The 24409-nt window shown below is 39.0% G+C and overlaps 3 protein-coding genes and 1 pseudogene across 3 annotated transcripts; 1 reads left to right on the top strand and 3 right to left on the bottom strand.

Moving 5' to 3' along the window:
- Positions 1-12600: 12600 nt before the first annotated feature.
- LOC106373794 lies at positions 12601-14779 on the bottom strand (annotated as a pseudogene).
- Positions 14780-15413: 634 nt separating this feature from the next.
- Positions 15414-17614, top strand: LOC125577570 (putative methylesterase 14, chloroplastic). The gene is made up of 5 exons (XM_048738997.1): positions 15414-15867; positions 16410-16652; positions 16728-16871; positions 16959-17093; positions 17190-17614. Exons 1-5 carry the CDS (start codon positions 15631-15633, stop codon positions 17460-17462), a joined length of 1032 nt encoding a protein of 343 aa, XP_048594954.1. The 5' UTR covers positions 15414-15630; the 3' UTR covers positions 17463-17614.
- Positions 17602-18777, bottom strand: BNAA09G23380D (light-harvesting complex-like protein OHP2, chloroplastic). Its single transcript, XM_013862000.3, has 2 exons — positions 18226-18777; positions 17602-17862 (listed from the first exon to the last, which is right to left on the bottom strand). The coding sequence occupies exons 1-2, from the start codon at positions 18627-18629 to the stop codon at positions 17748-17750; spliced, it is 519 nt and encodes a 172-aa protein (XP_013717454.1). The 5' UTR covers positions 18630-18777; the 3' UTR covers positions 17602-17747.
- A 225-nt stretch (positions 18778-19002) lies between these two features.
- Positions 19003-20844, bottom strand: BNAA09G23370D. Its single transcript, XM_013862066.3, has 3 exons — positions 20700-20844; positions 19859-20364; positions 19003-19432 (listed from the first exon to the last, which is right to left on the bottom strand). The coding sequence occupies exons 2-3, from the start codon at positions 20362-20364 to the stop codon at positions 19363-19365; spliced, it is 576 nt and encodes a 191-aa protein (XP_013717520.1). The 5' UTR covers positions 20700-20844; the 3' UTR covers positions 19003-19362.
- Between the last annotated feature and the right edge of the window lie 3565 nt (positions 20845-24409).

Genomic DNA, 24409 nt, shown 5'->3' with positions numbered 1-24409 from the left:
TATAACCCATTCCCGAAATCAAACTCTAATGAATTATACGAAAAATAATCCGTAGCAAACCAATTTACATAAACCAGACACCATGTTCTCTCGGCCCCTCTTCCGCTCAGATCAGTAACAGAATTGTTTCCTTTCCTGAAACTCTTTCCATTGACCAGATATACCATCCAAACATCATATGTACTCCTCATTTGTTCTGAAAGAATTGTAATTACAACAGGAGGATGATAAACATCAAGCTTTATTGATACCATATCGTCCACCTGTGCCACCATGAAGAAGAGCTCCATAACCGTTGTAATATCAAAGATGGATCTCTGCAACTGGGTTGATGAAGCCAGGCAGAGAAATTGACTTGCTGCGAGTGATCCATGCGTTGCAACCAAGACAACCAGAAAATTTATATCAAAACAATGTGACCAAGTAACACCAAACCTCCCTCTTAGGTTCCAAATAAAAACCAAACACCAATGTGAAACTGCCCCAATGAAGATCCACCAAACAGTATCAACGCTTATCAAAAGAAATAACCTATAATAATAAGCATAGTAGCCATTTTTATTCCAATACTTCATCTTGCTTAAAGAGCTAACCAACATTATTAACCCAAAAAGAAATAAAGAAAATATAAAGAAAAGAACAAATATGCTCAAAGAGCTTACTAAAACATTAGAAACAAAGAAATCCACGATCACAAACTGCTCCCATAACTTTTTCCCTTTCTTAAGCTGATCCACATTCTCAATAGAGTTATTCTCCTCTGCAACACCACTAGCTCCATCCAGACTCTTGTCCTTTTCCTCCCCATCCGTCAGGTTTTTAAAGTCATTATCAATACCTTCATTCTCCCCTGTCTTTTCTATATTAACCTGTTCCTCACTTACCTCCATCACATCCTCATCTAAAACCTTAACGTCAACCTCTAATGCTTTATTTGCTAGTACTAAGCCATTCTCCATCTCTACAAAATTCATAATTACCTCTGTAGGGTCTGTCTGAGCCAGGTTTGTTTCCAGCTGGCCCACTGAAGGGATTGGCTTAGTTATCTGATCCTCCCCCTTTTGAACGCTCCGTAACACGTTCTCCTGAATCTCTCCTTCTTCATGTGGATCCTCTCGTATATTGCAGAAAGGACTTATTTCCGTTTTTGAGCCCCTGCAAGACCGACCCAGCTCCTCCTGTGATGTGCCTCTTAATGATAGCCGAAGCCTATCAATCCCAATCTTCCCCGCATACCAATAAATCCTTCATGAATCCGAGAAATCTCGTAGTGATTTCGGTAAAACCCTTGTAACCATATACCCTTGTCGATTCCATGTCACTCTGATATTGTCATCTTGACAAAGATCTACTAGATCCTGTATCCTCCACTGATTGCCCGGATCCCATCGTAGAAAAAGCATGGAAACCCTAGCAAGTTGTCGCCGTCGCCATCGTCGCAAGCGATATCTTCAGTTTTTTTTTTCCAATTCTAATTGGTATATATTATAATATATATGAGGTGTATATCACTTTTAAAAACATAATAATTTTACCATATTTTTTGTATTGAATTGGTTGTCTCAAACTTTCACAAGTTATTAAAAAATTAAACTTTTAGTTTCATAGATTTATATTATCGAGTATATTAGGTTGTTTAAACATACTAATATTAGATTATACTTGTTCTCCATCAAATAAATTGCTTCAAACTTTCACATGTGTTTATTTCTTCTTATATATTACTTTCACATGTGTTTATTTCTTCTTATATATTTCTTTTTGTTGGATTAGTATTTCATTACTGAATAAATAAATAGAAATAGAATTTGGAAAATATTAAAATATTATCATCTTCAAAGATAATTAAACATTTCACAAAATAAGAAAGTTAACAAAACTTAAAGCTTCTTGTGTAAATTTTATAAAGAATTTAATTAAACATTTATTTATTTTTGTAAATAAAGTATATACAAAACTCAAATCAATGTGAAATTAGTTTAGTTTTAAAAAGGTACCTGATTAGGTGTAGAAGTCTTGAGAAATATTTATGCCTCTTGTAGTCTCTTTCAAACATGATGGTACATGATATATAAGTAAAAAATGATAACATAGTTTCTAGATAGTTATTTAGTTCCTATAATGTAGCAATATTGTGTTATAGACATATTATTTAGTTCCTATAATCTAGAAAGTGAGTTATTTAGACTCATAATAATGATAAGATTAGAGATTAAATGTAACATGACTTTGCATATAACTGGTGCTCCAGTTATACTCTGTTAGAGATTAGAGATCAAACTCTGTTATACTAGAAGGCGATTTCGGTTATGCTCTAGAGGTTTGATCGATGATACTACTCTAACTCCAACTAGATCCATCACAGGTATTGCAGTTCCTATCCAAGTGTCTTAACCCTGATGGATTTCAAGATCACTGAGAATGTCTGGTACACACAACATTGTCCTTACTATTATGTCACTCCAATCTCAAGTTTCCATGATTTGATTCTCTGACCTGTTTGTGACATTTGTTAGAGATCAACTACTTGGTGCAGTTAAGTCACCCTAACTTAGTTAAACTGATTGGTTATTGCTGTGAAGATGAACAACTGCTTCTTTTGTACGAGTTTATGCATAAGTAGTCTTGAGGATCATCTGTTCACAAGTGAGTTCATAAATCAAAATTTATTGAAACTATCAGGCGATTGTTTGTTCTTATGTTTTAATAGTGTTGAAGCAGATTATGTGCAGTTAAAGACATCACGCAGAGATTTGGTGCTTTGCTGTCAGCAATCGTGGTGACTTTCTTTACAGGATCTCATGACTGCTCCATGCGACGCTGGGATCGTACTGAAGAACCGTTCTTCCTCGAGGTAAATGACCCACTGCTTGAAGCCTTGAAGTTAATCCATTAAATTTTTCATAAAGAGCCAGAATCAGAAATATATAATAGATGCAGAAAGGGACCACATGTGAAATTTGAGGAAGTTCTTAACTGTATATAAAATTTCTTTTTTCCCTTATTTTGGTTCTTAACACGTGTTAAGGTTGCTCTTAATGCAGCTAAAGAGCTTGCATTTCTTCATACGACCCTGTTTAGGTCATAGACACCTTCTAAGATCTTGCTCTATTCGGTATAAACCCTCTTTCCAAAGTCTCAGTGCTGTCTTAATGAACTTCAAATGGTACTGACGTGGTTCTTTATGACAATCTATGACTACAATAGAAAACTATCAGACTTTGGTTTAGTGAAAGACTGTTCAAAGGGAGAAACAAGCTATGTTATTACAAGAGTCATGGGTACATTTGGCTATGCGGCTCCTCAGTATGTGTCAACAGGTACATTCTATAAATTCTCATATACCAAATTGGTTTTATTGTGAATTTTCAAGATTAGCCAAAGAAGCAATCATATATAATTCTATATGTTTGTGTGATTCTCAGATCGGGATGCTCGCAGATTATCGAGAAAGTGGGATTGATAAATAATGTTTGCGAAAACGTAAAGAGAGAGCTAAGTCGCCGCTTACAAAGCGAAGATGCAAATATATATATAGAAAAAGGAAATTTTTTTTTCTTTTACTGGAAAGATACAATTTTTTTTTGGAAATAATATTAACAGTTTATATTATTGCTAAGCAGAAACTATTTAAATTTTAGTGAACATTTAGAAATGTATATTTTCCCTCAGTTGAATATAACCCGAACTTGCAAAATAAAATAAGTGTCTGCAAAAAATATCATAAAACATAAATGATGGGGTTTATTTTCGGCTTTCTCCATTTATGATAGTTATAATAAAAATCTATTTATATATAAAAATGTTGTCTCTCTCCTAGAGAGCCACGTCACTAAGTCACACTCTGTGAAATCGACAGGCGTCCCTTGCCATAATACTCTGCGTTTCATTTAATATTTTGTGGGCTATGCTATGTGGGCTTTTTGTTTACTTTCCTGGGTCTTTCTTCGTAATTTAATTTAGTGAAAGTTGTAATAACAACCGGATAGATAGAGACTGATATCACTACAAGAATAATGCCTAATCTCCGACAGCCATAGTTTCTCCGTAATGAGTATCTCCTACTACATTCCGACAATCAAATTTTAGTTGGATTTTGGGTCTCGGAAATCTCAGTTTCTCCGAAATTAGTCGGAACTCTGTGTAACACCCCAAAACCAGCCCAATTAAAATTTTTAAAGTTAAAGGGCTCTCTACGGCCCAACTAGAAAACCCTAGGGTTTTCCCTTTTCCTCACCTTATAAAAGCAAGCCTCCACCCCTTAGTTCCTCATCAGAAACTTGGAAGCGAAGCCCTGCAGAGAACTCCCGGAGATCAGAAGCCCTAGCCGTCTCTCTCTCCCTCTCTCCCCCGCGCCGTCTCTCTCCTCCTTCTCTCTCTTCGCCGCGTCTCTCCTCTCTCTCTCTCTCTCTTCGCCGCGCCTCCTTCTCTCTCTCTCTCGGCCGCGTCTCTCTCTCCTCGCCGTGAACAGCCGCGAGTGGTGGTGGTGGCCGCGTGGTGTCATAGACCTCAGATCCCGTTTCTCTTACCTCTATTCTCAGATCCAGATCCAGATCTAGGCTAAGGTGAGGTGTTCTACCCAGATCTGTTCTATGTTCTTTTATATCGTTGAATGGGTTGCTAGGATTGATTAGATCTTGTTTGTTGTTAGGATGATAGATCATATTGCATTAGAACCCTCGTACTGATTTAAGATTCTAAATAAACTGGGTTGATGATTGATTGATTGTTTGATTGGTTGAAGACATGTGGTTGTGATTGAGAACTAGGATGGTTATAAAGAAATGAACGTAGGGTAATAAGAGAACTGTTAACCGGACTGCTAGATGAATGATAGGAAACCTATGAATGACTGTTGAATGGATTGAGTGTGACACCGAGAACGGGTGGCGTCTAAAAAGGAAAGCAAGAAAGAGTCTAAGGGTTTAAGGAAAAAGGAAATGATAAGAAAAAGGAAATGATAAGAAAAAGGAAAAGTTAAGAAATGGAATACGAACCACCGAGGGACTGGTGGGGAGTATGGGAAATGAATAGAAATGGAATACGAACCACCGAGGGACTGGTGGGGAGTATGGGAAAACGCGGCGGCCGTAGCGTTCAAAAACGGCAAGTAAGAATAGAGGCGCCGGTAAGATTGAGTCACGCCGAGTCTTGGCGGGAAGGGGTCGTAATACACTGCAAGGGGTATGGACTACATCCAAGGGAACCGGATGCCGGGTGTACCAAGGCAGGCGACCTCATAGGGATGCAGCAAGAAAGGGGAGGGTCGGTCCGCTTGAGCTGTGTAGGTCAAGAGTCCTAGGATGATGGGAGTCTTTGAATATAAAAACCGTATTATGTGAATTGAGTGATGACTGAGTTCATTGCAATGCTTGTTTTCGTGAAATGGAACTATAATAGCTAGTTAAGAAATGGGTGTAGTGACTAGTCGGTTCTCGTTTCGCATTGAGCGGTATAAAAGCTCATGGGGGAGACTGGTCTAGAATCGCTTCACTGAGTATTAATACTCACCCCTCTTTTCCCTCTCCCATTTTTTGCAGAACTATAAGTGGAAATGTCGACGGTAAGGAAGGAAATGCACCTGAAACTCATGGGACCAGAAACGGGACACACGGAGATGTCGGAAAAGTAGACATGTGTGTCCTAAACCCCGCGCCCTGGAACCCCGGTTGGAAATGGGGAGGGACGGGTGTTTCAATTGGTATCAGAGCCAGGTTAAGGTCCCTTAATACTAACTTAAGGGATCAGCATTTCCACTATTGCCCATTTCCCTTATGGTTATGTTCGACCGCCATAGTTAATGTTGAAGGAGAATTCGATCATCTCAGAGTCTCCGGCCAAGATCAGAACAACCAAAAAGCCCTCGTACCGCAGTGTAGTGGAGTTTCAGAGGTTCAGGAATGGAAAACAAGGAGTTGTAAGGCAAGTATACAGAGGGATTAGTCGCTTAGCACGCCAAGTTAAGGAGGAATGGAAAGTCGGACATACGAGCATGGGGGAAGCGTCTCGCGGGCGACACCGCCCCACACCGGGCCGGGGAGGCCGGGGAAGGAGAGTCGGACACAAGGCCGAGGTGTGCGCAGCTTCACGGAGGAATTAAACCCTGCAAAGAAATGGACTTCTGGCATTCCGATATAACAGTCAAACTCGTTCAATATAAAAAAAAAAAAAAAAAAGAAGAAGAAGTATGGGCGCGGGTCCCACCACCAGGGCGTGGGCCCGCCGACGCGGAAGGAGCAAACCGGGGCAGCCAAGGGCGGACGGACGAGACAGTGGGAGAGAACCGATTTCGAGTTATGGGGACTAGGCTGAGGATCATCTTGGGGTAAAAAGGACGATGGAGGATCAGCTTGGGGTAAAAAGGATGATGGAGAGTCATCATGGAACAGAATGCAGAATGCTAATAAGGATATGAGATCTTCTTAGGGAAAAAGGGGTGACTGTAAAAAGGATCATCTTGGGGCAAAAAGGGAGGATAAGAACCACACCGGGAATATTGTCTGTTTAAGCAGCGCTAGTTTGAGAATTGATTGAAAACTGCCATCTATGCATGACTACTACTATGTTCCGATCAGGTCTTTGTTTTTACGCTGCAGGATGTCTTCACCAGTGCATCACGAGCTCGGAGAAAGACGCATGCGCTATGGACCAAAGGGGACAAGGGCTTACGCCCGCAAGCCCTACCGTGACGCTTGGGGCGATGTGGTCCCTGCACTCTTCCCAGACGAAGAGGAGGTGGAGTTCATGGAGCCGCCGAACGCCCCCATCCAGGAGACGACCGTGAGGCGTCGGATTCTGATGCCCCATTTCCAGCGGGCAGCAGAGTACAGACGATTGTACCAGGGTCAGGGTACTTTCCAGTTCGCACCGGAAGTGGACATGACGCCGCCCACAAGGGGCCGAGGGCGCCCCAGGAAGACGGGGCCGACCAGGGAAGGTCCGGGACCGATCCGGATGGAGGACAGTGTACCAACTAAGAAGCGGGGACGCCCAAGGAAGATTCCGAGCATTGATGCAGGGAGTCTGAGGAGAATACCCGGAATATGTCAGTGTGGAACATTGACGCAGGCCAGGCAAGGACCGCGCTCAGTCCGGGAGTACACAGAGGAATTCCTGGAGTCAGCCAAAAGATGCAAGCCCAAGACAGCGGAGGATTGGTGCCGGTGGTATACGGCAGGACTCCGCGAGGAGATTCGGGGCAAGCTGATTGGTGTGTTGGAACCATGGGAATTCGCCTTGGTGAACCTGATGGCCGGTCAGGCAATGGAGGCGGAACGGACACTTGCTCGTCGGGTCGTCGCCATCTCGAGCTCTGAGGAGGACGTTGAGGTGGAGGAGGATCCATCGGAGGACTCAGCGTGGGACGAGGAACCGGCGTCGTCGACGGGGAGTGGCCGTGTGGCTGGTCCTAAGCCGGAAGGGGAGCAGAAGTCTCCAGTTCGAAGTGGCTAGCTGTGATTCCAGAGTCAGCTAGTAGGAGTAGGACACGGTTTTTCTTCTTTGGTTTTAGCTTTCCTTTTCTTGTTAAGGGTATTCGTGGATTTTGACGATGCCTTGAGACCTATCTATTTGTTGTAGTCCTACTCCATTTCATTTATTAAATTATTGTCGGTTTTAAATGATCTTGAGCAAGTAGGACGTCTCTTTCGTGCTTCCCTTGATTGTGTTTGGAAACTCGCCCTTGTTTTGGGATGTTAAGTTCGAACTGAAGGTTTAGAATTCGGGACGAATTCCGAATAAGAGGGGGAGAATTGTAACACCCCAAAACCAGCCCAATTAAAATTTTTAAAGCTAAAGGGCTCTCTAAGGCCCAACTAGAAAACCCTAGGGTTTTCCCTTTTCCTCACCTTATAAAAGCAATCCTCCACCCCTTAGTTCCTCATCAGAAACTTGGAAGCAAAGCCCTGCAGAGAACTGCCGGAGATCAGAAGCCCTAGCCGTCTCTCTCTCCCTCTCTCCCCCGCGCCGTCTCTCTCCTCCTTCTCTCTCTTCGCCGCGTCTCTCCTCTCTCTCTCTCTTCGCCGCGCCTCCTTCTCTCTCTCTCGGCCGCGTCTCTCTCTCCTCGCCGTGAACAGCCGCGAGTGGTGGTGGTGGCCGCGTGGTGTCATAGATCTTGTTTGTTGTTAGGATGATAGATCATATTGCATTAGAACCCTCGTACTGATTTAAGATTCTAAATAAACTGGGTTGATGATTGATTGATTGTTTGATTGGTTGAAGACATGTGGTTGTGATTGAGAACTAGGATGGTTATAAAGAAATGAACGTAGGGTAATAAGAGAACTGTTAACCGGACTGCTAGATGAATGATAGGAAACCTATGAATGACTGTTGAATGGATTGAGTGTGACAACGAGAACGGGTAGAGATGTCAAATGGGCGGGCTGTAAATGGGTGGCCCGTGTCCAAATCGATATGGTCCAAAATGGACAGACCCAGATTAAACCATAATTAAAATTTGTCCAGATGGGTGAACCCAATTATATTTATGGGCAACATTGGGCTTAACCATTTGGACAATGGGCGGCCCAATAAACTTAAATGTCTAAGGTTTGGAAAATTGAAAGAAAACACAAATCATTTTTTTTCCGTCTCACTCTTGCGATTTTTCTTCGTGTTTGATTCTTTCTCTTCGAGTCCTCGTCTTTGATTTTTCCTCTTCGTGTTTGATTCTTCTTCCTCGTCTTCGTTCTTCTTCGATTCTCTTTCGGTTCTTCTTCACCAACTTATGATTTCATTATCTCTTAAGGTTTGATTTCGTGATTTGTGTTATGGGTTTTCACTATTAGCTACTGATTCGTATCATCTATTAATATTGTGTCATGGGTTATGGGTTTAAAAAGATTCGGTGATTTGTGTTCATAACGAAGCTGGTGGCGAGTCTGGCGACTGTTTATGTTTCCGCAAATCAGACGAAATCACGAATCTTTTGAACTTGTCTTGTGTTTTTTATAACTTTGAAACATTTTTATAACTTTGAAACATGAAGTTTAAAACATAATGTTTAAGTATAAGGCATTTTTAAAATTGAAAACTTCAGAATCTTTAAATCTTTAAAACTGAAATTATGTTGTTTAAATTAAGTGGGCGTATGGGCCGTCCATGGATAACCCAACAAATCATGGTCTTATTTGGTTATGGTCTCATTTGGACATGGTTCTATTTGGGCTTCGACCAAAAATGTCCAGCAAAAAGTGAAACCCATTCGGACACACCCAAACCCGCCCAACCCGCCCATTTGACATCTCTAAGAACGGGTGGCGTCTAAAAAGGAAAGTAAGAAAGAGTCTAAGGGTTTAAGGAAAAAGGAAATGATAAGAAAAAGGAAATGATAAGAAAAAGGAAAAGTTAAGAAATGGAATACGAACCACCGAGGGACTGGTGGGGAGTATGGGAAATGAATAGAAATGGAATACGAACCACCGAGGGACTGGTGGGGAGTATGGGAAAACGCGGCGGCCGTAGCGTTCAAAAACGGCAAGTAAGAATAGAGGCGCCGATAAGATTGAGTCACGCCGAGTCTTGGCGGGAAGGGGTCGTAATACACTGCAAGGGGTATGGACTACATCCAAGGGAACCGGATGCCGGGTGTACCAGGGCAGGCGACCTCATAGGGATGCAGCAAGAAAGGGGAGGGTTGGTCCGCTTGAGCTGTGTAGGTCCTAGAGTCCTAGGATGATGGGAGTCTTTGAATATAAAAACCGTATTATGTGAATTGAGTGATGACTGAGTTCATTGCAATGCTTGTTTTCGTGAAATGGAACTATAATAGCTAGTTAAGAAATGGGTGTAGTGACTAGTCGGTTCTCGTTTCGCATTGAGCGGTATAAAAGCTCATGGGGAGACTGGTCTAGAATCGCTTCACTGAATATTAATACTCACCCATCTTTTCCTTCTCCCATTTTTTGCAGAACTATAAGTGGAAATATCGACGGTAAGAAAGAAAATGCACCTGAAACTCATGGGACCAGAAACGGGACACACGGAGATGTCGGAAAAGTAGACATGTGTGTCCTAAACCCCGCGCCCTGGAACCCCGGTTGAAAATGGGGAGGGACGGGTGTTTCACTCTGTATTGAAAATATACCCGAACATTCCGATGAACTTCAGGAATACAATCCCAATAATTTTCCAATTTTCCATATAAAAAAATTAACCATAAAAATCCTATATAAATAAAAAAAGAAATAAAAATAAACTATATTTACTATTGGTCGGTGTAAATTGCAACGGTGGTGCTCTCTCTTCGACAGCGTAGGTGTAGGGTGGAGTGAGCGGAAACGGCGGGGGAGTAATTGCAGCGAGGGTTGTGGAAGTGCGGCGGTGGCGGTGCAAGGAGTTGCAGAGTTGGCGATAAGAGAAGTTGCGATTGTGACGGTGGCAGTGAAAAGGTTGCGGTAGAGACGGCAGTCGTGCAAAGAGTTGAGTGAGTGGTGGTGATGTTTTGAGCGATTCACAGATCTTACTTAGCTAAAAAAAAATACAGATCTGAAAGAGGCATAAAGAAAGAGAGAAGGGGAAGAACGAAAGAGGAAAAAGGAAAAAGAAAGAATAAATAAAGGATGCAAAATTAGGAAAGGAGGAGAAGAAAAGGAAAAACATTGAGCTGCTCTTCGATTCGAAAAAGATCAGCTCTTTGCAGAGATATGTGGAAGAAAAGATAAGAGGATTTTTTGTTTTGAACACAAAAACAGGGAATCTATGTTATATTAAATAAAAATTTAGTAAATGTAAAAATGCATGCAATTGATATAAACCACACACGTGGATTAGAGAGTTAGATATTAAGATTAAAGTATTAGATATATAATTAACAGTATATTTAATAAATATATATCTATTGAAACACAAAAAAAAATTCCAACTTCGACTTTCACGGATATTCATCGGTAAACAATTTACTTTATTATTGTCCATTCTCCGATGAATAACTCCGACAAAGTACCGAGAAACTTATATGTCGGTATAATCTGAGATATTCCTAAAACTTCAACGACAATTTTCCGAGAAACGTTTTTTGTCAGAAAAATCTACAATTATCCTTATATATATATCAGTTCAAAAAAAAATTTATCCTTATATATAAAGTAATGTTTATTCAATGGAGAGAATGCCACGTTGTAAGATCATTGGATTGGATTCCTTGCTTCAAGTTCTATCAGGCTTGCTATTGAGTAAATTTTTTGCATGATTTTTTTTCAAAGCCGAAATTCTCTACTCTAGATTATATCTGACTTCATAAAAAAATTGGACTCGATGCCACTGAATATGCCAGTGAGATGCAATGGACTGCAGGGTATTTGGTAGTCAGTAATGTGAATATGCAAGAAAGTACCCGCTGAGTTGTTAATATCTCAATCCATGCAATTTTGCATGAACCTTAAAATTTCAAGAAATCTCATAACGAATCGTACTGTAACGATTTTATTCCCGATACGAACCACTCACCACCCAATCGGACAACCCAAAAAATCCAGCCCATTATACAAAGCATAATATGGTTAAACAATAGAAAACTCATCTCTGAAAACAACACAAATTGTAAGGCCATGGTTATTAGAATTTTCTTTTAAAATAACATGGTTAACAGAAACAACTGTTGCAAACAAGCAAAATATATGTTATCACATATAATTCCTCCTCACCTAATTTTTTCTAAAAGACAAAAATCATTATCACACATATTTTGCAAATGCAAATTAAAAACAAAAACTATAAACATACAAAAAATAATAATCTAGAACACAAATAAAGTATATCCCGCCCGTAGGGCGGGCCGACCCTAGTTCACTATAAACTTATACACATAGTTTAAACCAAATAAAGTGTGATAGTTGTTAAAAAAAAGAAGAGTGTGATAGGTACCATGCATATACGTCAGTACATTTTGAAAGAAAAACATACCATAGCCCTTACACTAATCACTATTTTTTTTATCAAATACACTATGTTATTTCAATAGAGAAAGGTATTAAACAATTAGCTATGTTTTGACCAAAAGATAAATAATTAGATATGTAGGCACACTTATACACACACAGTTAAAAACCAGAGAAATGCTCTGGTTTAAATGTTAACTAATTCATTAACTAAACCAAATGGTTAAGCAAACCAGGTCATTACAGTTTTATAAAAAACATAAAATGCTTCTACTCATTTTTTTTCTCATTGACAAAGCTTCAGTTCAAAATTTAGCTAATTAATTAACTAAATCAATTAGTTAAGAAAATCGGGTTAAGTAAATTTTGTTGGTGTTACATAATCATAAATTTTTGAAAAATTTAAATATTTTTTTAAATATACTATTGGTTGTAAATTTAAGGGGATAGTCCATTAAATTACTTAGAGACTAATCGGAAACAAACGTTATAAATAGTTTTAAGTGAACTGAAACATTATAACAGTTTAACCAATTAAACACCATAACTAAAATTTTATTAATTTTTGATCATTCTGCTCTTCACCTTATATATAATTTTCAATAACAAAAAAAAAGGATACAAAAATTTTTGAATAGCGTAAGACAAAAACATTAATTTAAAATTATTTTATATTTGTCGATAGCTACTTATATGTTTATAGTAGATTATAAAATTTATATATTAAAATAAACATACAAAATACATAATACATAATCAAAAGTTAAATTTAAACAAAAACCCAAGCGTAGCTCGGGCCGACCCTAGTTAATTATATTTTAGGCCAAATTGGCTGGAAATGCACAAAACATAAGTTAATTAGTAGATCATGCAACAGAAAATATATTTAGATAGTTGGAGAGAGAAACATAGGCGAAAAGACTCACCTGACCCGGGGAACTTCACTTGTGCTGTATATAGCCTGCAGTGCTAGGGTAGGATAGATAGGTCTGCAATAGGCTTTGTGTCGGTTAATACAAGTGTGGTCGATCAAAAGGAAAAAAAAAACAAGGAATAAAATTACCCACAAATTTACGAAGATGAAATCTTTAACTTACTCTTATGGCATTTGGAGAAAGGATAAATATTTTTTTTTAAACACTGTCTTTCTAACCAAAGCAAGATACAAAGGTAGGGATACAATGAATCGAAACATTAAGCCGACTGACCATATATTATTGTCACCGGAAAGAAAACTGGCGAAATAAAAGTTTCCTAGAAACTACAGCCCTACCACAAGGAATCAAACTAACAAAGAACAAGATGAACAACAAGATAAATCCAGAATAAAATATAGAATAGAACACAAAATTAAAACCAACAGATACCAAACACCCAAATCAACCAAAATCCTTGTGAACCTTCAACAAAATTACCAAATTCATTGATAACTGATTGATAGCCGACCGCACCTAGCCGCCGTAGTTGTGATTGGAGCTCGTCTTCTTGCACCGAGGATCTATGCGCCTCTCATCAATCCACCCGTCATGATCGTAGGTCGCACTGGAGGATGCAGGTCCCGGAGAACCGCCATCGACAAACAAAGATCTCACATCAATCGGAAAAACCCTAACACTCCGATCGCTAACTAGCAGAGTCTTCGACGGCGTCACCGTCACCCTCTAACAGTGAGAACCACTGCCGTAACCGACGAGCCACAAGGGCACCGGAGCTGTCATATGGAACCGCCGCACCAGAATCCCCACCGATACCCAGATTGAGAGAAACGCCACAAACAATACGGACCCACATCTGTTCCGTCACGCCTCTCAGATTCCGAAGGAAAGGGGTGGGTGGGAGACCGACGACGTTGGAAAGTCTCCATCCAAACACGAAGATGACAAAGCTTGGGAGGAGAGAAAATGCTTGGCTTGTGTAACTTACTGCTTCCTAAACGCCACTCGATGCTCGTGGGAAACTTTCGAGAAACTCACGGGTTGCCACGTCGGAGACCAAGCCGACGGCCTCTCCAAACTTAAACAATGCTTCAGCTCCGCCTCCGCCGTTGCTAACTTCACCGACGACTTCACGACGGCGCGTCAGAGATGAACTCCGGTAGGAAGCTCCGGCGCAGTGGCGCGTTACTCGTTTTCCCCTAGGCAACAAAACTTCTTCCTCCTTGACCGACAATTCACTCTCCATCATCACGGCGTTGTTCTCTTCCTCCTCTTCTTCTTCTCCGTTAAGCTTAGATTTCAGTTTACTAATCTGCATCAAAACGTTTCAGTCTTCAACATAAAGTTTCAATCTTTAAGCATAAAGTTTCAATCATCAAACATGTAGTTTTAATCTTTAAGCAGAAAAAAGTTTGAATTTTTGTTACCTCTTGAAGAAGAGATTCATTGTCACGGAAGAGGGAATCGAAGTTATTACGAAGAGAATCGTATTGGGTTTTAAGAACGCCGTAATCTTTCTCGGGCTCTTTTGTCTTCCACCGTGCACGGCGGTTCTAGAACCAAATAGCTACTTGACGAGGTTGAAAACCAAGTTCTTGAGCTAACTTCACTTTCCTCTCAGGCTCAAGTTTGTTCTCTAACTCAAAGTTTTTCTCCAAGGCTTTGACTTGGTTAATGCTTAACCATCACTTTTTCTCAGCTACACACACCGGTTTGGCCTCTTTCCTCAGTTATGGCTTCTTTATCCTCCTCCTCGCAACCTTCAAGCATCGACTGAAATTCTCTCCTGTATCTTCTTGGACTCTTCTCATCTGTTTGAAAAAAATTGAGGTAATTTAGGGTAAAAATTATGAAATTAAGTCGCGGTGGCCGAACCGAACAAGGAGACGCGTTGGTGGCAAGCGCAAGAGGTGCTGGCGGAGAAAGGACGTGAGGAGATGATGCAATGTGGCGGAGCAACGAGTTTCAACAAATATTTAGAGTTTCTGATTTTTTTTTCGTCTTTAGATCCATAAGAGAGAAGAAAGGGAGGAAAACTAAATAATTTCTTAAAACAAAAATATGATGTGCAAATACAACTGTCAGAAGTAGTGTAGTGCTAGAAAAATAGGGGTAAAGTTTGGGATTATAATTTTATCAACAGTGCATTGTTCAGTTAGTTAAATAATGTTTCAATCGTGTATATCAAGTACAATTGCCCTATATTTTAAACCTCTGAAGCTTCTTTCAAAAAGTTTTGTTTTTGGTACAAACAAATGAAAATAGAGAGAAGCTAAAATGTCTTACCAAAATCAGTTCTAGTATGTAATGTTTTGACGGAATCCAGTATGTTGAAAAAAAGGTGAAATCCTCGTTTCTACATTCCACCGAAGTAAAATAATATTTTGACTTCCCAGTTCAAAATATAATATTTTGATTTCTTAGCAAAAAAATAATAATAATATTTTGACTTCCCAGTTCAGAAAAAAAATGACACTAAGTTGAAATCGCTAATCTAACCCATCTACAGCAGCATCAACACACCACTTCGTTTTGCTTGCTCATGTCCAAATCTGTCTCTATCCTTTATTTTTTTTTCTTGCGGTGGTACAAAAATTCAGAAACAACTGTATAACGCAGTTAATGACCGATTTTAGTTTTTTAGTTTTTTTGTTTTTTTCTTGCTTCCTTCACCTACTCTCTCTCTCTCGAAGTCAAGTAATAAGGCGATTGATTGGTTGATCCCCATCTAGGGCAAACGAACTTTGACTTTCTCGAGAAAACATGCCATAACTTATTTGAATTCAGGCTTTCTGGGTCTTGATTTGGAAGAAAGGATGGGTAACAAGATCATGTCTATGATGAAGAAAGATGGATCTAAGAGCAAGAGAATGAATCGCTCTCAGAGGAAACTGCTCGCTGATGAAGAGTTGCTGCATCGCCGAGCTCTGTCCATGGCCATTCACCAGACTCAGCTTTCTCAGCGATTCGACGGATCCATGTCTAGACGGGTCGGGTCTACTAGCACCAGGAAACAGCGCACCCTCTCTGACCCTTTCTCTAATGGCAAGCAGGTTCTCTCTTCTCACAACAAAGTTTGTATCTTTTCTTGAAAAGTTCAAATCTTTTACTCATCTAATCATTTTATACATATGATGTAATGATTATTTCGACTGGGTCTTTGCCTTTTTTGGGTTTAATGATTGTTGGCAACTTTTTATATGTATATGAGAAGAAAAGGTCAGGTCATAACGAAAGTGGAGAAGAAGATAAGATTCTTTTTGTTTAAAATTAGAAAAGAGATGTTGAAAGTGCGCAGAGATTCCTAACTTATCTGTTGGAAATGCTAACTTTATCCAAATGTTATTGTCTGAAACACTTTTGTCTCTCCTCTTTGTTTCTAAAAGTCATGTAAGGATTTGCTTGTCTGCTACTTTACAATTTGTGCTGCTATGACTAGAAGAATGAGCCGGAAGAGAGGCTCCTGATTGTTCATTTTCACACATCGATTGATGCAGTTACTGCTCTGAAATTGGTTTAAGATGTTGTAACAAGGAATGGTTATAGAAGTTTAGTTTTGACTCATGTGAGACGTCTACTCTCCTTCTTTCTTCAGGTACCAGATTTTTCATCAGAGAGCTTGACAGTGAAGAAATTCGTGTTGGTGCACGGTGAAGGCTTTGGGGCGTGGTGTTGGTACAAAATCGTTGCTTCACTGGAAGAGTCTGGACTCTCTCCTATTACAGTCGACCTCACTGGATCTGGTTTTAATATGACTGACACGAACACTGTCTCTACCTTGGAGGACTACTCAAAACCATTGATCGAGTACCTCGAAAATCTCCCTGAAGAAGACAAGGTTAGACTTTGTTTTGAAGGAACATTCGTTTGATTTGAGATAACGAGAGATATGAGTTTGTTTGTTATATGCAAGGTTATTCTGGTTGGTCATAGCACTGGAGGTGCGTCCATTTCATACGCGTTAGAGCGGTTTCCAGAGAAAATCTCCAAAGCTATATTCGTATGTGCAACCATGGTTTCTAATGGCCAACGACCCTTTGATGTTTTCTCTCAAGAGGTAACAATAATAAACACTCTTTTAGCTCATTCGTCCATTAGAGAAAACGCCATGGCATATTGTGAGAAACTGTCTACAATGCTGCAGCTTGGTTCCGCAGAGAAGTTCATGAAAGAGTCGCAGTTCTTGATCTATGGCAATGGAAAAGATGAGCCTCCTACAGGGTTCATGTTTGAGAAACAACACATGAAAGGCTTGTATTTTAATCAATCACCCAACAAGGTACAGCTTTACACACTGAGTTAGCGTTTTTTTTAGTGGTAATCCACTAACCAAAGTGTACACCTTTTTAATTGATTCTTGGTAAATGGTTTTCAGGATATAGCACTGGCAATGATGTCGATGCGACCTGTACCACTTGGACCAATGATGGAGAAGGTAACACTGACCGCAGAAAGATACGGGAAAGGGAGAAGATTCTATGTTCAGACACTAGACGACCTAGCACTCTCACCAGACGTTCAAGAGAAGCTAGTGAGAGAGAACAGCCCTGAAGGAGTCTACAAGATCAAAGGAAGTGATCATTCTCCTTTCTTCTCAAAGCCTCAGTCTCTCCACAAGATCCTTCTCGAGATTGCACAGATTCCTTAAGGTCGTCATCTGATACTTGTTTGAATATTGAACATATTCTGAATTGAGAATACTTTTCTTTTCTTTGGGACCTTCTGTACACAATTTTTAGAATCGAGATCCATAGATCATACTTATAACATTTGAAAGATAAAAGTGGTTGAACAACAAAAGGGCCCTCTGTATTAAAGATCTTTAGGGGATGCATATACAGGAGGAAGAATAAACAAGGAGAAGAAGATTGAACATAAGGAATCAGAGAAAGGATCATATACACCAACAACACTCTTTTTATTATTATTATTATTATTCCAAGTCTAGAATGCCGAAATTGGAGAGAAGGATTTTAACTTGGTCGACAAGGTCTGATCCTGTTGCATACTCTGTCAGCATCCCCACCGCAAAACCAAACATAGCCCACCTGCAAACAAACAAAGACACAGAGATAGATATGGATGCTTTAAAACACCGAGAAAATGAGTTTTCAATCATCTTTAAGCTCTGTATGTCTAAATTTGAATACTTATGCTGCAAATGAAGAAACATCAGCTTAAACCAGAACTACCCTAAAATGCAAACAAGGTCAGGGGTTGAGAATATGTGGAGAACAACATTTGCAAACTAGTGTATCCATCATAATGGATACATATTTAGCTTATGAATAAAAACACTAAACATCATCAAACTGGCAGACAGTTTGTTCTCTAACTACAAGTAGAACACAGCAATCAAATTCCAGGACTGAGATCATTAGTTAAAAAAAAAAAAAGTAAAAAGGAAGTACCTTCCATTGGAGATCTCGTTTTTGGGTTGGAAACCAAAAAAGGGACCTTGACCAGCAGCTTCAAGCTTCTTCTGCTTAAAGTAATCCTGAAGCTCTTTAGCTTTCTGCCTCTGAAACTCCACGGTTGTTACTACGCTCTTACCGTCAACAGCCACAGCTTTCTGCGGTGGTGGAGGGGAAGAAGACGGCGTAGGAGTACCAGGTTTTTGGGGAGGTGTAGGCTCCCGGAGAGTAGGAGGAGCAGAGGGCCTTCTCAAGGGACCTTCCGCCTGAGAACATCTGATGATGAATACACATGGCTTACTCTTTGAGAATCTCAAAGACGACCAAGTCGTCAAAGAAGATGATGAAGAAGATGATGGATTTATAATTCTGATGCATTGAATCGGCGAAGCTAATGACATCTTTTGCAACTTTTCAGGTTGTGTTCTAATGGAATTGGTTCTGTAGTGCGTCTTTTGGTAATGTGTGTGTGGATGAAATATCGCCAAGTCTCACACATTTTGCACAAATGATCTTTTTTTGTCAAATGGTGCTTCGGAATCATCCCACGCGCGTGGATAGCGAGTGTACCACAGTTAAACCTTTGAGTTATACATTAGGCTCTTGTGACTGCGGTTTGAACGGTGAGGGACAAACGGTGCGGTTTTAACAGTTATAAAAATATATAGATATATAATATATATAAAGATTTTTGTTACTGTTAACTGTGGAACGGGACGGGACGATGGTCACCATTCGAAGCCTATATCTGAATTCTGAAGTTATAAACACAAAAAAAAAAAAAGTATAAAGATTTTTGTTGGATTTTCAACTCCAAAAGCTGTGGTGTGGATTTATCATTACAAGACAGGGCATAAGCATTAAGAGTACATTGAATAATCTCACATAATTGACGAATCATCAAGTGGCTACAAAAGGTACACATCCAAAAGTTCCTCTTCTTATCCAATCGTATCCCTCTCTCTCTCTTTATATATCAAAGGTGCACATGAAAAGAGAGGACAAGAACTTGGTGAGCATCTACCTCAACTATATGAGCTGCGATTGAAAGCCCTTTGTTTCTGAAAACATGTCTTTTAGCTTCTGCTTTGTTTGAGTTTATATGTTGGCCAATACCATTAAGGGAGAACCTGGTTACATGATTGCACACATACAGCTTTTTCTATTTTCGTGATACAACTCAGCATCTGATTCATCCACTTCACTACAAATTCAATCACAGTAAAAATGTTTTCAACATATTGGTTCTTGGTATGACAACAAGAAAAGAAAGACAGCCTGATTGATTGCACAACTACAAGTCTAAAACGCAACTTCTATAGAAGAAGACAAACCATTGTGTATAAAAATATTACTAGTCTACTACGTAAGGGAAACTCTGAGTAGTATCTATTCACGAACAAATAAGTTAAATATATTTTCTTGTTTTATTAAACTGCAGCGTGTTCATGATTTAGAGTGTTATATTACTATCAATCATGAAGTCAGTTGTTTCCCTATACGAGATGCATTTGCTTTTTATGGAAGATTGGTTATTCCCTAATCTATAACATACGCCAAAACCAACATCTATTAGCCACGGATACAACACTTTAAAGGAATGTAATTTCATAAGAGAAAGCATCCGTACCTAGGCTCAAATTCTTTGACCTCAGCAATCTCAATTCCACAGGTGTCAGGCCACTGAACTTTTCTTCTGTCAGCATGATCCAACACGCCGTCTCTACTACTCACATCATCACCATCAGCGAGAAAAGCATCGCTAAATGATGATCTTTTCTTCAAGCTGCTCTTAAGTGCAAACCTATTACTGACTTCACAGTTAAAGTCAACACTGGGTGGTGGTGCATGATCCTTGTTCCCCTCGCTGTCAGAAGAAGGAAATTCTTGTGGCTGACTATCAGATTTGCGACCAAAGCATATAAGGGAAGTGCAGCGACGTGAGAGCCAATTCTTAGATGAAACCGAGTGGAACTTGGTATCAGTTTCTTCGGCTACCAAATGGTAATGGCTCCAAGGTGATACCCTCACAGGTTTTTGGTCATTCTTATGGCCAAGTAGAAGCAGTGCTAGACCGTTGCTATACCCGGAAGCTGATGAAGAGAAGAATCCTCCTCCTTCTGCTGCAAATAACATCTGCCGAAAGATTTCATCACGTCATATTTTTTGAAGAAACCAATTTGCAGATATCGAAACAAAAGGTATCAAATTTAATTTTTGTTCTCTGATTTGTCAAGAAAATATGGACGGAAATAAAAGCAGAGAAAAACAAAAAATTACATAAAAATTCATTGAATTAGTAAGTAAAATAGTTTAACAATCAACCAAGCTACGAAATTTAAAACACCACTCTACATAGTGAGTTCAACTTTGTTTCACCTTCAGATTTACAACGAAACAGTGAAACAAAAAAACATAAAGTGAGAAATAAGGTATCAGATGGCTAAAAGGGTAAGAGACTCGCGACTCACCTGGCGGATCTGAGAGACGACGAAGCAATTAACGGAGAAAATACCGGCGTAAGCGCAGAGAGAGAGAGAGAGAGAGAGAGAGAGAGAGAGAGAGAGAGAGCGGCGATGGGAAACAAAAAAAAAAGAATGCGATGAAAAAGAAAACTTTGATAAATTGCTTTGGCGATGAAAAGGTGACACGTGTGTGGGTCCCGTTTTGATTTTCACTCATGTTTTAGAAACCGACCCGACATAAAATGGGTTGCATTTTACGATGATTCTACTAAATATGATTTCCAGAATCAATTCAAATCATTTTGGTTGGGTGTTCAAATGTCGGAACTTGCTTTCTTTTCTTCTGATCTGACAATCAATCAACTACCTGAACCGTTAGGGCTGGGCAAATAAACCGAACCCGAAAATCCGAACCGAACCCGATCCGATACAAATGAATCCGAATCGATTCGAACCCGACATAAATACCGAATGGATCTTGTTTTTTGGTATTTTGGGTTATGGGTATTATCTGAATCGAACCCGGACCTAAATGGATATCCGATAGAACCCGAAATATTTAAAATCACAAAAAGAACTTCTACCAAAGATGATCTTAATTCTTAATATGTTTTTGTGGAAGCACCGTAGCCTATTGGTTAAGGTTTAAATGCTTCTACACCCAGGTCTGGGGTTCAAATCCCAGACTATGCAATTTATTGCAGATTACAGGAAATCCAGGTTTCAAGTTCCGGAGAGAGCGGTTTATTAAACAATTATGCAGACTACAGATGAAAGACTTGCAAGGGATCTTCAACATGGTGCAAGTAAATCTGGCCAGGCGTGGATCTTCATAGGACGGCTCAGGTGATGCAGTTAGGCGTAGGTCTTCATAAGGCAGGTAGTATTGTCGGTTGTCGAATCGTCTGTGTAATATTTCCTATATCATAATTGTAAGATCATAATAAATCAGCGTTAAAAAAAAAATTCTTAATATGTATCTAAAATACTTTAAGATATTATTGAACTTCTAAAATAATTATATGTTACATGAAGGTTGATGGTGGAATGTGGCGGTTGATGCCTGAAGTTTTTAGATTTTGGTTTTGTTTTTATTGAATAATGTTCCTCATTTCATGAGAACTTATTTTTTGTTTTATGATTTCATTTATCTGGTTTTCTTTCTATCACTAACTATGTTTATCTTTCGCTTGATTTTGAATGATCACGTTTGATGTTTTTTCTTATTTTTGAATCGATTTTACTTATGTTTTGGCTATTAAAATATGTACAAATCATGTATTTTAAATCCGAAGAACCGATTTCATTTATGTTTTAGTTACAAAATAGGTACAAATCAGGTATTTTTAAACCGAAAAACCGATTGGGACCCGAACCCGAAAGTACAATGGGTTATACCGGTTCTTTGAAGATTTACTAACCCCGACCCGAACCCGATAGAACCCGAACCGGTCCCGAACCGAACTTTTATATAACTCGAATGGGGTTGATTTTGATAAACCCGAAAAACCAAAATCCGAATGGATAAAACCGAAACCCGATTGGGACCCCGAATGCCCATGCCTATGAACCGTAATGCATGTTCAAACTAAAAAATGCTAACAGTGGCTATGGACTTCTTTTTTTTGACATCGAAAGCTCTATATCTTATTAAGGCTCCGAATGAAAAAAACAGATCAAGCGTTGCGGATCTAGCGGATTTAGCGGAAAGAGAGCGGATCTAGCAGAACAATAGCGGATCTAATGGTTTAAAATATTTGTTTGAAATGTGAAAGCGGATAAAAGGTGGTTCAAATTATAATTTGAAATGTAAAAAAAATTATTTAATTTTCAGATACTGTCTTTTATTAAAAAAATTAATGCAACAAATACATAATATATTATAAAAAAGTAACATAAATTTAAATACAACATTGGTAAAACATATCACATAGTATTTTTATTTCCCTATAGTAAATTTGCAATTTGTTCTCTGATATTATCCATCAAATTCCCGTTAGTTATATCTGGTGTTTCCATCTTATTTGTATCAATCTCTGCTTCGGTGTTTCCAATATGTGTTTGTCCCATTATTTCTGCAAAATCATCATCCACAAAATTCGAAATTCTAATAAAATTATACAGACCCATTGTAGCCAATACCACTCTTTTTTGCACTTCAATATTATATCTTGAAAAATCACAAAGAATCATCCATTTCTTTTTCCAAACTCCAAATGTCCTTTCAATAACTGAACGCAGAGATGCATGCCAACGATTAAAAAATTCATGCTTGTTCAGAGGAGGATGAGCATTTTCGAATTGTGACATATGATATCGAACGACCATGTTTCGTGAAGATCTATATGGAGCAAGAAAACCTTATTTATTTGGATAGCCAGAGTCAACAACATAATACTTATCTGGTGGTGGTAATAGAAATTCATGATCATTGTTTTGCGCCATCGTAAGAACTGCTGTATCATGACAAGATCCTAGGGCTCCATTTCAAACATATGTGAAAAACATATTTATATCACAAATGGCCATGATATTAAATGATGTTCTATCATGTCGATTCCAATACATTCCTTGTAACTCTGCCTTGACCTTCGCACACACATGAACCCCGTCCATCGCTCCAACAAATCCACTAAAAAATGGCCAATATTTTCCATCCATAAGTTTTTCGGGAATCCTATGGAGTTTTTGCCGTGTTGGAGTGTGGATATAGTCACAAGCAAGTAACTCTGTTGCTTTAAGAACTTCAAAAAATTTCCTCTTTACGGTTTCTTGAGTTCGACTAAATCGTAATCCAACATCTCGCTAAACTTCATTGTGCCCACATATACGTAGAAACGTACGATTAATCCAATACACTGTTGTTTGAACACACTCACCCTAGTAATGTAAAGGTAGACTGGATTGAAACAAAAGTGCTTTAGCAACATTGAGAATGTGCTGATGTTTTCTTTCTACGATAGAGTTTTGTTGTGGAGTGTATGGACAAGGAAAGAAATGAACTATGCCATGCTTCTTAAGAAGAGACGTCAAAGCCAACTCGGGAGCATTGTCAGAACGAATAGCTTTGATATGAGAGTTGTATTGTGTTTAACAAAACTAAGAAACCCAAGAAAAATTTGTGCAACATAACTTTTATCCTTCAACAAATATAACCATGTGACTCGAGTACAATCATCAACTAGTGTGAAAAGTATTTATAACCATCGTGTGTTGGAATTTGGAAAGGACCCCAGACATCTAGATGAACTAAATCAAATGGAGCTTTTGAAAGATGTGGATTAGAGGGAAAATAAATTTGTTTTTGCTTAGCCAAAGGGTAAATCTTACACAATTCAGAATTATCACTTTTTACATATGGAATGTTTAAAAACTTTGAAAGAACTTGAACTTTATGCTTTGATGGATGTCCTAATCGCTGGTGCCAAACTTCAGATGAAACAAAAGAGACGCTATAATCTTGAGTATGATGCTGAGTAATAATCTTATGTGAAGCAAGAGATGATGAATGCAATGTGGAAAGAATTGATGAAGATGAATCATGAGCATCTAAGACATAGAGATTGTTGTGGAGGTTACCCCTCTCAATCATGTAATCCGGAGTACACTCCTGAATAGCAAGAAAAAGGTTATCAGGAAAGATGAAACACACATTTTCAGAAAACAAAACCGAGATGGTGCTATTCTTATTGAGAGCACTAATGCTAAGAATATTG

Source organism: Brassica napus, chromosome A9, assembly GCF_020379485.1.
Source record: "Brassica napus cultivar Da-Ae chromosome A9, Da-Ae, whole genome shotgun sequence".
Lineage (NCBI taxonomy): Eukaryota > Viridiplantae > Streptophyta > Magnoliopsida > Brassicales > Brassicaceae > Brassica > Brassica napus.
Note: the sequence above shows the minus strand (reverse complement) of the source record. Positions and strands in the feature narration are given on the sequence as shown.

What these genes read in the sequence shown, in the direction of transcription:
- LOC125577570 (XM_048738997.1), top strand. Translation starts at nt 15,631, where the DNA reads ATGGGTAACAAGATCATGTCTATGATGAAGAAAGATGGATCTAAGAGC. An exon ending in ATCTCCCTGAAGAAGACAAG is followed by an intron (nt 16,653 to 16,727) that starts GTTAGACTTTGT and finishes GTTATATGCAAG; the next exon opens with GTTATTCTGGTTGGTCATAG. An exon ending in TTAATCAATCACCCAACAAG is followed by an intron (nt 17,094 to 17,189) that starts GTACAGCTTTAC and finishes AATGGTTTTCAG; the next exon opens with GATATAGCACTGGCAATGAT.
- BNAA09G23380D (XM_013862000.3), bottom strand. Translation starts at nt 18,629, where the DNA reads ATGTCATTAGCTTCGCCGATTCAATGCATCAGAATTATAAATCCATCA. An exon ending in AACGAGATCTCCAATGGAAG is followed by an intron (nt 17,863 to 18,225) that starts GTACTTCCTTTT and finishes GTTTGTTTGCAG; the next exon opens with GTGGGCTATGTTTGGTTTTG.
- BNAA09G23370D (XM_013862066.3), bottom strand. Translation starts at nt 20,364, where the DNA reads ATGTTATTTGCAGCAGAAGGAGGAGGATTCTTCTCTTCATCAGCTTCC. An exon ending in GTCAAAGAATTTGAGCCTAG is followed by an intron (nt 19,433 to 19,858) that starts GTACGGATGCTT and finishes TTGAATTTGTAG; the next exon opens with TGAAGTGGATGAATCAGATG.